Here is a 15002-nt window from a genome sequence, read left to right on the forward strand (position 1 = left end):
GAGTGCTAAGGGGTGTGTCTGAAGACACTATACTGGGAACAGTAGACCTAAGGGAATCTTGCTTGTTGGCAAGTCAGCAGCCAGAGGTCATCACCAAAGTGGTGGATAGGTATAGGCATGTACATATTCAGACCTAATCAAAATCTTAGCAGATTCTGACAACTGGTTCCTCAGCTAGTTACCGCCTTTATTCTTCGGGGGAAGGCAGGGTGTTTTTTTGAGCCCCATCTCTGTTCAACAAATTGTCAGTACACTGACTGGAGAGCAGTGCTCTGCATCCCCCATTAGGGCAGTGGGCTTCACTCACGTCAACACTGTATACTTCTTTTTCTGCCACTGCCAAGACTAACAGGGGTCTGATCAAATCTTCCTGACGTTCCAAGCTTTTGCTTAGCCACTGATGTAAATTGACGGGCTGACCCAGTGAGCTTTTGAAATGTTGGACACTGGTAAAGCAATTATTGATCTTCTTTCTCTGTGCGTGCAAAGGACGAACACATAGCAGTGCCCCCTATACTACGTCAAACACATTCTAATGGAAAACTAAACAGTGGCTTATTGGTTGGTACATTCCTTACCACTTAGGAATGGCTTCCTCACAAGTAGCCAGGACTCTTTTTGAAGTATGGTGTTTTCTCCAAGCCACAACTAACAAACAGATATATCACCACCCCGCTCTTGCCAGGAAAGCTAGGTTTGTAAAAAAAATAACAGTACCTTCTAGGTTTCTGTAGCTTCATAGCTGCAGTCTCTGGCTCCCAGACATGCCTAAGGTTTGTCAAGGTTCAACTGTCTGTACTATTATTGTAAGTATGTGGAAAGGAGGGCATTGTTGAAGATAATGCTTATTGATTATGCATATGCAGCATTTTTCCTCTGCAGTGTCACCAGAGAGATTACTTTGTCCAACCCATGAACGAACAACCCAGTGTCTGAAGACTACAAAGATGAGGTTGAAATAATAAGGCTATGTTTAGCCTGAACACAGTAAAACTGGAGGGCTGTCACACATAAGATGGAGCAAGCTTGTTTCTGCTGCTCCGGAGGATAGGACTCAAGCCAATGCATTCAAATTACAAGAAATGAGATTCTGACTAAACATTAGGAAGAACTTTCTGACTGCAGGAGATGTTAAGACAGTGGAACAAAGTACCTCGGAAGATAGTACTCTCCCTCGTGGGATTTTTTAAAACAGAAGTTGGATGGCCATCTGTCTGGAATTTTTTGGCTGTGATTCTTGCACTGCAGGGGGGTTGAACTAGATGGCCCTTAGGGTCCCTTCCAACAATTCTATGAAATCCAGCAGTTGGATGTAAAGGGAAATGAGTCTTAACATGTGTCATGACCTGCAAAAATTAGATTTCCTCATTAAAGAATTTCAGACAAAATATTTATTCTAAAGGAAAAAATGAAAGTGTAACACAAATAAATTAGACAGATGGAAATTCCATTATGTTGTAAGCATATTCCATGTTGTCAGGGAAGTCTGCTTGCCAGTGGCATAGCTCAGTGTTGTTTTTCCTAGCCTTTGGAATGCATGCATCTCCATCTTTTTTTCCTGCTCAGCAGCCGCTTCCATAATGCTGTGGTTAACTCCTTCATCCCCATAGTAGACTAAGAGAGGTGGAGGAAGAAAAAAGGGGGAAAAATTAAGTTGATCACAACTCTTATAATGCTGTTACCAGCAGAACAGCTCTTTCAAGAAATACTAAAAAGTACAACTTTGTCACTTACAGCACAGTTCTATACATGTATAATGAGAAGCAAATCCTGTTGATTTCAATGTTGTAATTATTATGTAATTGAGTACAGAGCTGCAGCTTTACACATTCAATAATGTATTCAACCGTGGAAGGTCAGCCAGTGCAGATGCAAGTAAGTCATATTAATTAACAGAACAGAGCAAATGTAGAATCATTAGAAGAGACTAGGGATACTTTATTCAGTTCCACTCTGATAATCACCTGCAGCTGAGGGATAGTCAGCCTAGGCTACCCAACAGTGACAGAGGTGGGGTTTAGGCTTGGATTCAGGTTTGAATTCAATCATCAATACATAACAGATACTGAGGTGGCCGTTAGGAACACCATCATATTTAAAGTGCTAAATACACCCAACCATATAAGATGGAATTAACACTCATGTGACTGTAGAATACATTTGGGGGTATTTTATCGGCCTTCTAGTTTCGCTCTTTCTTTCTTTCTTTCTTTCTTTCTTTCTTTCTTAGTATACTGTCACATTCTTTCAGTGCAATTCTGAGGTGGCTTAAAGAAATTGTAATATTATGACTGATCTTGAAAGTAACCTATATTGACACAGACAAGTAATATTAAGGCTTATCCATATGACACTGCTCTCCAAAAATGCTCACAATCCCAACCATTATTTTCAAGGGAACCTGGCAATCCATCAGGGACTCTAGAAATAAAATTCAAGATATTATTCTATCTATTATCACTCATACCAGGGTGAAATCAAAGATGAAACATGTAACATAATAAGCAAGTGAAGTTATGATAGTCAGCTCAGTTGACTGGTTGGAAAGGACAAATAATAGCTAGAAAGACAGTTTCTGCTTTTAAAAGTCAGCAATATTATTTAGGTACTAAATAATATGGTTCAAGCCACAAACAAGAAATTGGTGGCATCTTCTCAATGCTTCATCTCATTTACACTCATTTTAATCCCGAGCAAATTTATGATATTGTGTATTTAGGCTGCCATTTTACCTAGGAGTAAGTCCCATTAAGTCCCAGTTTTTGAGTAAACATAAGAGTTCACTGTCAGTGTCCACCCCAATTATGCTACTAAACTATCCCCCAAAATAGTAAACACTATGATCACATCCATTTTTTCTCTCTGCCCATCCACTGGTCTTCAAGATTCCAAGGACTGACAAAAATATAAAATAGTTAAAGGGGAGCACATTCTTCCCTTCCCTTCCCAACCCATTTCATTACTACTACAAAGACTTCTTAAATGTGTTGACCATTTCAAATATGTGTGACACATCTAAATGAATGAATGATTTAATACCACATGTTGGTTCAGGCCACAGTAATGGAAACCCCATGTTTTAGTGCAGAAATTAATAGCAATTTGGTCCCAGTCACCAAAAACGGTGATCCCAAAGTGTCGGAAGAAGCTCTAAGGCACTTGAGTGGGGAATGCTGGAAACACACCAGTTGTGTGTACCTGTGCCTGGTGAATGTATGTGCTGTATGAGTGGGGGGGATATGCTGTATATGCAGTGAGTGTGGGGAGGGGTGTTCGCATGTGCACATTATGTAAGTGCAAGTGTGGTTAGTGTGCTGGATGCTTGGCGAGTACATGTGTATTGGGGGTGTCTGTATGTATGCTGCATACAATCCAACAAAGCCAATTTGGGCATCATGCACTTCACTTAACAGAACAAGTCTCATTTAATTGTATATCCTAAACATACTGGATAATACAAGAAAGTCTTGTATTAAGAAGAGGATGCATTTTATCTTTTAAATCTCATAAATGCAAAAACACAGGCAGATGACAAGACATAAAATTGAATAAATTGATCACCTGCAGATTTTTTAAACAGACAATGGGATTTTACATGACAGTTTAATTACAGGAGTCTAAACAGCAGTCAGACAGCAGAGTGTAGAATATTAAATGATAAAATGTTACATTAATGCCAATTCTCAGTAGCATCCATACAATAAAGTGTCACCATGCAGAAGCGCCATAAATGCAAGGAGAAATTAATGAAAAGCTTCAATGGTTTTTTTCTATTACTTCCAGAATTTTATAAGAAAGGAATTTGGTTTGTTTTGAATTTAAAAAACAAAACCAAAAAACCAGAAATTTTAAACCACCTCTGAGATCACATAGGACACAGGTGGAGAACCTGTCACCTTTCAGATGTTGTTGGACTTTAACTCATATCAGCCCCAGGAATGGTGGGAGTCCACCAATACCTGGAAGGTAGATTCTGACTGGTCATATACAACTAAATCATGCTCAAAACCGACCAACTGAAATCAATTGACTTAAGTCCACTGATTTAAATTGACTTACTCTCAGTAGGAGTAACATTAGTAGTCATTCATAAACTTTATATTTATTCATGCCTCAGCAACAGCAAAAAAAGTTTCTCCCACTAATCCACTCTGAAGCCTAACAGTCTGTTTGGAAAACAAACTGTTAGGCTTCAGAGTGGCTTAGTTTTATTAGGCTTTATTAGTCTAGTTTTATTAGGCTCCTACTCTCCACCTCATTCCAACTCTTAACATGTAACCACTCATATTTTCGACGAGGCCTTATTAGTGCCATCAGGCAACAACAAAATGAAACAGAAGGCCTATGCCTTGTACATTGATCAAACAACAAACAACATACACTGCCTTTTTAAAAATTCAGTTTCAAGCAGGGTAAGCTGTCGGTGTTTAAATCATTCGATGGTTACCAGTTCTTGGTTTGTAATGTTACTGAAGCAAGCTCATTCCAAGAAAAAGAGGACTTGACACAATCAGGTCATATCTCTTGATGATATACTTATCCTGACCTACACCTTACATGAGAATATAGCAACAGTTAAAATATAATTTGTGTGATATTTCTTTCTGTAAGTGCACGTGTAAGAGATGTATAAATGGAATGGGACTTACTCTTAGGTAAGTGAGTGTAGGATTGTAGCATAAGTTTCAAACTCTCCCCTCCAAGTTAATCACAAAGCACATGTTCTATTTTCTCCTTTAGCAGGCATTATTTCTGCTGAGGTATTAACTAGTGAAAACATACCTCAGAACGGTTGGCTCAGGCATTCCAGGATCTGCACCTCTCTTAAATCCTAGTTACAAACAATGTATCTGTCAGTTTATATCATGAATATATTATTGCTTTTACATATAATAAATATTTCTAGAATTAATGCACACATGACTAGCCACAGTAATGTAATAGATAGCATTGCACTTTGATACAGTCTCCTGCACTGCCCACCCCAACATGCCATAAAGTAGAAGTGCAAAGAAAGGGGTCCATTCTATTGCGTGCTCAGCAACACACATTGAAAACCCCACTCCTCTGCACCAGCAGGTGACTTGGGCTGCAAGCCTACCCCCATACTTACCTGAGTGTAAGCCCCATTAAATGTATTAGGATTTACTTCCAAGTTACAACTGCACTGATAATCTGCCTGGGAAGAAAGAATACTCTTCTAAAGTATCTCTGACATCTAAAACAGTCCTTATTTTGTGGCATGATGTACGTTGCCCACCAAATCCACCAAACAGAGAAAGACAGTCTCTGATCTTACGAATAAATAGGACTTTACTGCATTGTTAATGGAATTCAGTAAGAAATGTCCTGCACAACAGGCCCATGGATAATGGAATAATTTATTTCCCAGCAAATGAAAAAGAAGTCAATGACACTTCATAGGACAGAATCATTGCTGAACTAAATGAGCTTGGCCTGGGAAATTCTGACTAAGAACATTCTAAAAATTGGCCTCTAGTTTTTTCAGAAATCTGCTGACTTCTAAGCAAACTCCTGATACCACAAATGAAAGAACACACCTGTGAGCAATTTTAACCATGTTTACCATTGTGTCATGCCTAAACACATTTTGGAGTTCACATAATCGTGAAATACAGAATTCTGAAAGCTTAAACTATTATTTATAAGCAACTTGCAAACTGGGGTGGGGAGATTGTCAGTGATTATTCCTCCATTCAGCTCACTCAAGCAGAAAGCTAGCACACCAGAGAGACAAATGTAGCCCAGCTTACTGCTGGATATAATTATTTCTTCTTGCAAGGTGTTATAGCTTTCAGCGCACAAGAGCATCCAACAGTTGTGTCGCCCACAGACAGTCTGAAGCGGTGTTTCCCAAACTCTCGGGTCGCCAGCTGTTTTGGGGACTACAACTCCCATCATCCCTAGCGGGCAAGACCAGTGAGGTCAGGGGTGAAGGGAATTCTAGTCCGAAAACAGCTAGAGACCCATGTTTGGGAAACACTCAAGGTCACAGGAGATCCTTCTATCACCATATTCGCACAAGCTCGCCTTCTAACGAGTACTAGGAAAGGAAAGAAAAAACAGAAGGGCTTTCACGATACAGCCTGCTTGCCTTTTCTCTAGGTTAAATCCGAAACTAGCAGCGCTAAAGTGAGCTGTGAAGCGGAGAATTTGGGTTCAGGGAACGGAAGCGGACAAGGGCAATGAGTGGCTTCTGCCCCACAGGGAACTCTCCCCGCTAATCACGAGGACCTGAGGGGAATCGGCCACGTGACTCGCCGGTTGCGTCACTGTCGCCGCCGCGTTCCAAGAAGCCGCGCCGCGCGCGCTCTAAACAGCCGTTGACGGGAAGACCGTTAACGGTTCGGGAAGCTGCCCCGCCCCGCTCCCGCCGCCTGCCTCAAGTCAGAGTATACCGAGTCTCCCGTGACCAAGCCGCCCGCGGCAACCTACTTGCTCTCCCCAGCTCAGGACTGACCTAGATAGAGTACTACCGGGATGAAGCCCCACCGGATGGCAAACTGCCCGCCCTTGAACAAGTGCTGCAGGCGCTGCTTGGACTCTTTGCTCAGCTTCGGCATGGCGGCGGCCGCGTCGTCGTGTCGGAGGCGGCGAGAGGCGAGGGTGGTAAAGAAAGGCCTGCCTTTTGCTTCCTGGCGCTACGGCGCATGCGCGCAGAGGGGAGGCCTACTCGGCGAGGATTTGTTGTCGGGCAGCGGCGCCGCCTCAGGCTGGCTGGGAAAGGCGGGAACGGCAGCCGCTGCTGGGGAAACCTAGAGCCGAGCTTGCCGCGTAGGGCGAAGCGAAAAAGAATGTGTTGAAATCGGCTCCGCTTCATGACTGGCGGATGAGGACGCGCCAATATTGGATGGAAATCCTTACATGCAGGAGTCGGGTTTTTTTTCCGCCGCAGTGGGTCCATTTCGTTGCTCTTCCCGGCTAATAGTAGTGCCTGCCTATCTCCGCCCGAGTAAGTCGTGGCAAATATCCCCCCTCCACCCCGTTTCTGAGCATTACACACACGCACCTCGCTGCACGCTTGTTCTTCACACATGATCTAAAACGGAGTGTCCCCCCCCTCTAACATCACAGAAGTGTTTTTTAAGGGCCAGCTCGTTACGTTTTTTCGTGGTAAAGTTGTTAGCACGTGGACCGACCCTCGTGGTAGGCCACCTACACTTGAGGTTAAGAGGGAGAAGGCAGGGGATGTGAGTTCCGCAGGCTTCCTGGCAAACGCCAAGAGTGGAAGTTCAGTTTTGCTTCCAAAGCCCGCATGGAAGTCAACAGCGTTTCCTTTTGCATGTAAATTCTGTGTTCTACCACTGGCCTAACCTAAGGTTACCAGATGTCGCCGTTTCCCGGGGAGAGTCCCCGGATTTACAAATCAGTCTCCTGACAAAATCCATCTATTTAGTAGGAAGTTGAAAAGTGTCCCTAGATTCATTGAAAAAAATCTGGTAACCTTAGCCTAACCCTGTTTGTCTGGATTTAGCACTCTGACAGGTGCTGCCTTCGAAAGTGGATTTTCTGTCATGTATTTTTCTGCTGCTGCTTAAAACATTTCCTGGCTATTGGCCTTCGCCAAATGGTGTAGTAGCCAATTATGTTTGGATGGAGAAATATTTCCATTTACATATCTTGAACCTTCAACCAAGAAATTAATTTTTTTAAAAAAACACCTTGAAAAAATTATAGCCACTTTCTCTACACTATGCACAGTTTTTTAAACCTTTGTCATGTCCTGCTTTTGTCATCTCTCCCCCCCCCAGCCCCAGCTGATGTTCAAGTAAACCAACCCTTGTAGATCTGCCCTTTGAGTTTTGATTAAATTTGCATATGGGAAAATGATTGAATAAGAAAAAAGCATGCTTCCTTTGTTGGGTGGATCATGAAATCAGTATTGTAGAGTTGGAAGGGATCCTGAGGGTCATCTACTCTAACCCCACAATTCAGGAATCACAACTAGATCATATATGAGATAGACATCCAAACTCTGCTTGAAAACCTCCAAGAAAGGAGAGTCTATCACCTCTCATGAGAGTCTGTTCCACTGTTCCTGTCAGAAAGTTCTTCCTGATGTTTAGTCAGAGTCTCTTCTTGTTAACTTGAACCCATTGGTTTGGGTCCTAGGCTCTGGAGCAAGAGAAAACAAGCTCGCTCCATGCAACAGTGTTTAAGATATTTGAAGATGGCTATCCTATCTCCTCTCGGTCTCTTCTTTTCAAGCTAAACATACCCAATTCATTCAACCATTCCTCATAAGGCATCTATCTACTCCAGCATCTTGTTCCCAGATGCCAAAGGGTATCCCTACAAGCAGAATATGAGTGCTTCAGCAGTCTCCCCACTTGGCGTTTTTATCAACTCATATTCAGAGATCTATTGCCTCTAGCCATGGAGGTAGTATAAAACCACTATGGCTAGTCGCCATGAATTTATCTACATGAATTTGTCCATCCTCCATGAATTTATCTGCAGTGAATTCAGATGCCATTAGTGTATAGATTTGGCCAGTACGTGTCATTTTGCTCTTACCTGCATTGAACCTGATTTGCCATTTTATCATCGGTTCACCCAGTTTGTAGAGACTTTTCTGAAGTGTTTCAGATGCACTAGGGAGATTGCCTGTCTTGGGTTTCTTCTTAGCCCACCCTTCACTGAAATTGTATGAAATTGTATGTCTATCTTTAGGGGCCATACTTAACAAGCTGGAGGAACTCTTTTGGGCATCACACAAACACTGCAACCATGCACTAAAACCAGTACTGATAACTCCAGTAGAATTTGGGTTTTCAGCAAGGGAGGCACCAGGGAAAGCATGTGTGCCCACAGGTGCCACATCAGCATTTTCTGATACACATCTCGATTAGAACAGTTACATTTTATCAGTTTTGCATTGGCGTGAATGTAAACCAAATTGAGGAGACGCGGGTGGCGCTGTGGGTAAAAGCCTCAGCGCCTAGGGCTTGCCGATCGAAAGGTCGGTGGTTCGAATCCCCGTGGCGGGGTGCGCTCCCGCTGCTTTGTCCCAGCGCCTGCCAACCTAGCAGTTCGGAAGCACCTCCGGGTGCAAGTAGATAAATAGGGACCGCTTACTGGCGGGAAGGTAAACGGCGTTTCCGTGTGCTGCGCTGGCTCGCCAGATGCAGCTTTGTCACGCTGGCCACGTGACCCGGAAGTGTCTTCGGACAGCGCTGGCTCCCGGCCTCTTGAGTGAGATGGGCGCACCAACCCCAGAGTCTGTCAAGACTGGCCCGTACGGGCAGGGATACCTTTACCTTTAAACCAAATTGAAGTGCAGTTGAATCTCAGTTATGAAATATATAAATGAGCTAACCTGCGGGTTTCATAAATTTTATTACTATTTAAAATTCTGCTCCTCTACATACACTGATAGAGAATGTTGGAGGCAGTCCTTGCACTGTCTTCCCAAAGCTGGGTAAATGAGGTGCTAGGCTAGGCTATGGGCAGGAGGCATAAGGGCTCTTGCCAGGGTCCTAGAGTCCCTCCTGCTTCATAAGGCATATTGAGCACTTTTCCTGCTTTGTGAAGGAGGTGGGAGAGCTCTAAGACCCTGCCAGAGCCTTGCACCTCCTTTCAAAAGCCTGGCACCTTGATTAGCTTAACTGGCTGGTGGGGGGGGGGTGACCCATGGGTTCCATGTCAAAATACTATTGCAGCCCACTTGGTATGAAGCTGGAGGCTTGTGTGCCTCACTATTTAGAACCCAGCTTGGGAGAGTGACTTTTTGACCCACAATCTACCCTATTTTGTCAATTGGACATTTTAGGTTTGGGAGGCTGAATAAACCCAGAACAGTTGTGTCCAGACTAACAAATATTTGCAGCATAAAGAGCATCCACAAACCAAGCAGAGCCCATCCACTAGCTAGCTGGTTTTTTGTCATACCTTCTGCACGGTTGAATTGCAAAGCTGGGGTAATTTGGAAACTTCTCAAACAGTCTCCAATGTGACAGTTGAAGCATTAGAAAAATGTGTGATCCTCTAAGAAGCAGCAAATTGCAAAATGCTTAAAAATTGCCGTGATAGGAGGATAACATTTAGCTGAGAGAGAAAGCTATTATTTACAGCACTGTAGTCTTGGTGTGCACAGCTTCTTATACTTCTTCAAATTCTAGCACAAGGAGTTTGCAGTATACAGTAAATTGCTGAGTTATTAAATTGGAGTGGGAGGAAAGGAGGAAAAGAAAGGGGGGAATGTGATGTCTTAACTTAGCTGCTTCCTTGACAAGGTATATGTAGAAATGTCAAATTACCAGGGCTCTTTTTCAGGAGGAACTCAGTTCTGGCACCTTTTGGGTGGGTTCTGGCACGTCTCAGGAGGGTGCCATTACCATTTAAGAGAACAAGGGAAGTGTTCATGGTGAGTTCTGGCAACTCTATTTCCAGAAAAATAGCATTGCAAGTTACTAACTACATACAGTAGTAGCAGCTCATTTTGGTGGCAGTTGCTTAGTTCTTAGTGTAACATTTGATGTTGGCCCAAATTTTTGACTGCTTACAACTTTTATTCGAGTCAGTGCTGTACAAGTTGTGCTACAGAGGCTGTATAAAATAAGGTCTAAGAAATAAAATTTTAAAATAGCAAGGATTTTCAGGAAGCTGGTAATAATTTATTAAAATGGTAATTGAAGCTAAGACATAAATACGAATTCAACTCTAAAAAAAAGATGAATTTAATCACTGGAGTTTCAAAGAATGAGGATTGTATGTGAAGATTATCTTGCATGAAGGTGGACCAACAAAATACCTTTTCAAATGTTAATCCTAGATTTCTTTTTTCTTTTTGTAGATTCTGTAATAAAAGATGCAGACTTACAACATTGCCATGTCTTTACTTCCATCTAAGGTATATTGCAATGATGTATTTCATTTTCAGCTTATGTCATTGTGAATAGAATATCTGGCCAAAGATGAAAACCCTGAACTGATTGTGGATACTTCTGTAAAGTGTTAAACACAGATCTGATGGCTCAAAGGATTTTCTGAGGCCAGATAGACAGATAAAGTACGTTTAAATGTACCTTTACAGTTATTTTAATTCTGTTTACTAGATTTATAGACACTTGTCTTTCTAGAAAACCTAGGTAAGTACATCTAGGTTAACTATTAGTAACCTAGGGGCAATATCATAGTTTCATAAAGTGCAAAGCAGAGGTAACTAATGAGGTACCTAATGTGGTGACCTACTGATGTTGTTAGGCTACAGCTCTTAACAACCAGGAACCAAACCGGCTTCCCCTGCTGTGAAAGGTTTATCATGTGTCACTTCCTCTTTCTTTCAAAAAGCAAAACCTACAGAATATATTTAAGCTAAAAGGAAACAAATATCTCCTAATACTAAGTTTTGCTATTGCTTTTATATTCCTGGGTTCCTTTGGAAGGAAGGGTGAGATACAAATTTAATAAAATAAATAAATTTCTGTCACACAATTCCTTTGGGCTAACTTTATTCCATAGTGACCTGGCTGGTTCTATGTGCCAATGTGCATCTTTGCAGAAACTTCTCCTCAAGATAATACAATTTTATGTTCCCTGTGCCCAAAGACACAAAGCCTTCTAAGATACTAAGCCTGCAAATCATTTCAAACATGATTTGAAAAGACACACCTTCCTTAGCAGTTTGGCTAGCTACTTTATTCTACTTTATTACTTTATTCTGTTTCTGGAAATAATTTCCCTCTCCCTGTCTTCAATGGAGTTTGCTTGAGCTACCTCTGGACCGTCTTCTGTACTACCAGCAAATCTCTGCCCTTTCTGAGCTAAGGAAAGGGGGCAATAGTTAACATAAAAAAGGTAATAAAAGCAGAGCATAAATTTGGAGTGTGAGACTAGAGGATGGTCAGTATTTCATAGCAAAAGGAGCACAGTTGCAACATGAAAAATGATCAAGCAGGAAATTTTGTTTTGCTAAGTTAAGTTGCTAATAATTTGAGTAAACTTACAAAAATATTTTATTCTGGAGTTTTAGAAAGACGGAGGAAATAGTCAGCAGGATATCAAAGAGAAGTTCTTCAGAGTTTGGTTACCAACAGTGCAATTCTACGCAGTCTAATCGTTTAATGGGACTTCCTACCAGGTAAGAGGGTATAGGATTGCAGCCTAAAGAGGGTTAGACATTTATGGAAATGTGGAAAAGGATTGTGGAATGTAGGATAAACTAGAAGTAGTTTTTCAAAGGTGTGTCAGCAGTTGGAATTTACATAATTTGAAGCATTTTTAAGACCAAAAGTTTGCTGGGAGAGAGTTTCAGGAATAAGATTTAAGACAGCACAATATAGCAAGAGGAGCTAGGGGAAGGTGGTATTTTAAAGAAATGTTTGAAGTGTGATTTTTTAAAAGTTCTGATTTTTAAATAAAATATTGAATAATAAATTTATATTAAATACATAAATATTTAAATGAATTCAGAAGACAAAAATGCATAAACATTTACTAAACTCTGTATGTTAACCAAAGGAAATGGGAGACTATTGCCGTTTTAAAAGGGTAGTTTTATCTTTCACCACTAGATGGCAGTGTTTAACAGAAAAGACTTTATCTTCTGCCATAGTCTGCCGATTTCTTGAAAAAGATCACTTGAGTGAAGCCAAGGATGATGACGGGTATTTAAAATTCTGCAATTCAGTTTCTCCTCTAAAGGACATCAGAAAACTTCATCAAAATTTGTTTGTCTAAGTTTGTCACTTTCAGTGTGCAGAATGCGGACAGCCCCTCTTGAGACATTATGGCCCTTAATTCATTTTTAATTCTTTTGAGTCTTGAAAAACTACTCTTTCCCGAGCTGTTAGTGACCATAAAGCTAAGAAATAGCCACAAAATTGCTCCCACATTAGGAATATCTTCTGGATATGCTTCCATCAACAGTTCAACACCTTGCTGAATTTCTTGCTTGGATACTATCAGGATAGCAAGAATAGAAAATAATTGTGCAATATCACTGTACACAGTACTTCTTTTTATATTGGCTTCAAGTGCATCTAATATAGGAATAAATGATTTTATCCTAAAGTTATCTCTTAAAGTGCATCTAAGGCATCAGGTGCACTTCTGTCATTTCTTTGCCGTTCCCTCACTCTTTGTCGCCTTGTTTTGTGGTTAACATTTGGCAAGGTTGCTTTTGCTTTGTTTCTCAAGCTCATCAAAATCTTCTCCAATTTTCCTTAAAAAAAATAATCCAGAAGTGAACTGTACAAACTTGCACAAGAACTCAATAACAGGCCTGATTTCTGAATGGCTTTGCTGACCTTGTGAAAATGACCTAGCACACGAATTTATATCTCTAAGATTTTGCAGACTTTGGCTGTGAACTAGGGCCCCACAAAAAAAATTTCAAATTGGGCCCTCAAGTTTAAAATTGGGCCCCACTGGCTGGCCCTAAGTCTCATAGTTGCTGGGCCCGAGTTGCCCTGCCCTTGCATGAAGTCTTGGGTTTGCAATTTGGGGAGAAGGGAGACTGTCCGCTGGGGGGGGCGGGCTGGGGAGGCCCCCTAGATTTAGAGGCCCAAGGCTTCAGCCTACTTAGCCTATACACTTTCTGCCCACTCAGGGTAAAATCAGTCACCTTACTATGCAGTTGTTATGTACTGAGTTAAATAGGATCCAAACTGCAGCAGTCTGATTGGTCCTAGAACAATAGGATCCAAATTGCAGCAGTCTGATTGGTCCTAGAACAATAGGATTCAGAATGCAGCAGTCTGATTGGTCCTAGAACAATGCAGCAATATGATTGGTTGGCAGGAACCACCCAATCATGCTCCAGATATAAGTGAATCCACAACCTGTTTGGCTTACAGTAGAATTCCAGAATTAGCCAATCATGTGCAGCCCATTGTGTAAATAATGTATATAAAGCAGATACTTTGAGGGGACATTCATTCATTCCTCCTCACCACTATGAGCTGAATAAAGAGCATGAAATCACTTTGCGACTCTGAGTATATTTCACTGGCGACGAAGGTGGGATCCCGCTGAGCTGACTGCCACACACAGCACCGCAGCACCGCCACCTGCCGCACCGCTGCCTCGCACCGTGTATCCAGGCTTCAGCTCCGGGACACAAGGAACTCAGAATGGCAACCGACAGCAGCTTCTCGCCGTTCAACCCAGCAACGGGAGACTGGGAAGCGTACGCCTCCCGTTCTACCTTCCTCCTAGAAGCCAAAGGGGTCACCGATGAAGAAGACGCCAAGAAGAGGGCAATATTCTTCAGCGTCTGCGGAGAGGAGACATTTGAAATCGCCCGGGCTCTCCTTGCGCCTGAAGACGTCGCTACTGTTCCATACAAAACAATAATGGAACAGCTTAAGGGGCACTTTTCACCACAGCCCTCAGTGGTGGCTCGTCGAAATGCCTTCTACGCAAAGTGGCAAGCCCCTGGGGAAACCATAACTGGGTTTGTGACCTCTCTCCGCCAAGCCGCCCGGTTCTGCAACTTCTCAGAGCTGGAGAACATGCTTCGGGACCGCCTCGTCGGTGGCCTGAAGGGTGAGAAGCTGCAACGACGCCTCTATGCTAAGAAGGACCTAACGTTCCAAGTCGCTCTGGAGGAGGCCCTGGCAACGGAAGCTGCCAAGAGGTCGACACAAGAGGCACGGCCGAGCCTGCCATCCCAACCGAGGGTTCACCACGAAGACCTCACCGACGACTCAGGATCTGACAGGGAGGAGGTGCACCGAGTACAGCAGCACACTCAAGCAGCCCACATACCACAGCTGCCTCAACGAGAAGGAGGGAACTGCGCAAGCTGCGGGGAAAGTCACGAGAGGAGGACCTGCCGTTTCCGCAACGTAGAGTGCAGGCAGTGCAGAAAATTGGGACACATCGCCCGGGTGTGTCGGGCTCGGCCCACCCGACGCCAGGCATCAGATGAGCAATCCAAGAGCCCCAGGTCCCGGGGCCCAACGCACCAAGGCAACTCGACGGAGCTCACGGACGTCCAGGTATACCAGTTGCCCTACCCCAACATAGAGAAAATT

General features: G+C 42.7%; 1 protein-coding gene and 1 long non-coding RNA gene across 4 annotated transcripts in view; one reads left to right on the top strand and one right to left on the bottom strand.

Moving 5' to 3' along the window:
• Window positions 1-1376: 1376 nt before the first annotated feature.
• TOMM7 (translocase of outer mitochondrial membrane 7) lies at window positions 1377-6614 on the bottom strand. The gene is made up of 3 exons (XM_083705452.1): window positions 6482-6614; window positions 4783-4831; window positions 1377-1614 (listed from the first exon to the last, which is right to left on the bottom strand). Exons 1-3 carry the CDS (start codon window positions 6582-6584, stop codon window positions 1599-1601), a joined length of 168 nt encoding a protein of 55 aa, XP_083561578.1. The 5' UTR covers window positions 6585-6614; the 3' UTR covers window positions 1377-1598.
• Window positions 6615-6778: 164 nt separating this feature from the next.
• Window positions 6779-15002, top strand: part of LOC310828237 — a 28551-nt gene continuing 20327 nt past the window's right edge. Inside the window, exons 1-4 of one of the 3 annotated variants that reach the window (XR_014556763.1) lie at window positions 6779-6973; window positions 10817-10873; window positions 11990-12103; window positions 12537-13035. This is a non-coding gene — a long non-coding RNA (uncharacterized lncRNA). Of the gene's footprint in view, window positions 6974-10816; window positions 10874-11989; window positions 12104-12536; window positions 13036-15002 lie in introns of those variants that run through there. The other 2 variants (XR_014556764.1, XR_014556762.1) reach the window with 2 other exon arrangements.

This window comes from Podarcis gaigeae, assembly GCF_964106915.1.
Source record: "Podarcis gaigeae genome assembly, chromosome: 12".
Lineage (NCBI taxonomy): Eukaryota > Metazoa > Chordata > Lepidosauria > Squamata > Lacertidae > Podarcis > Podarcis gaigeae.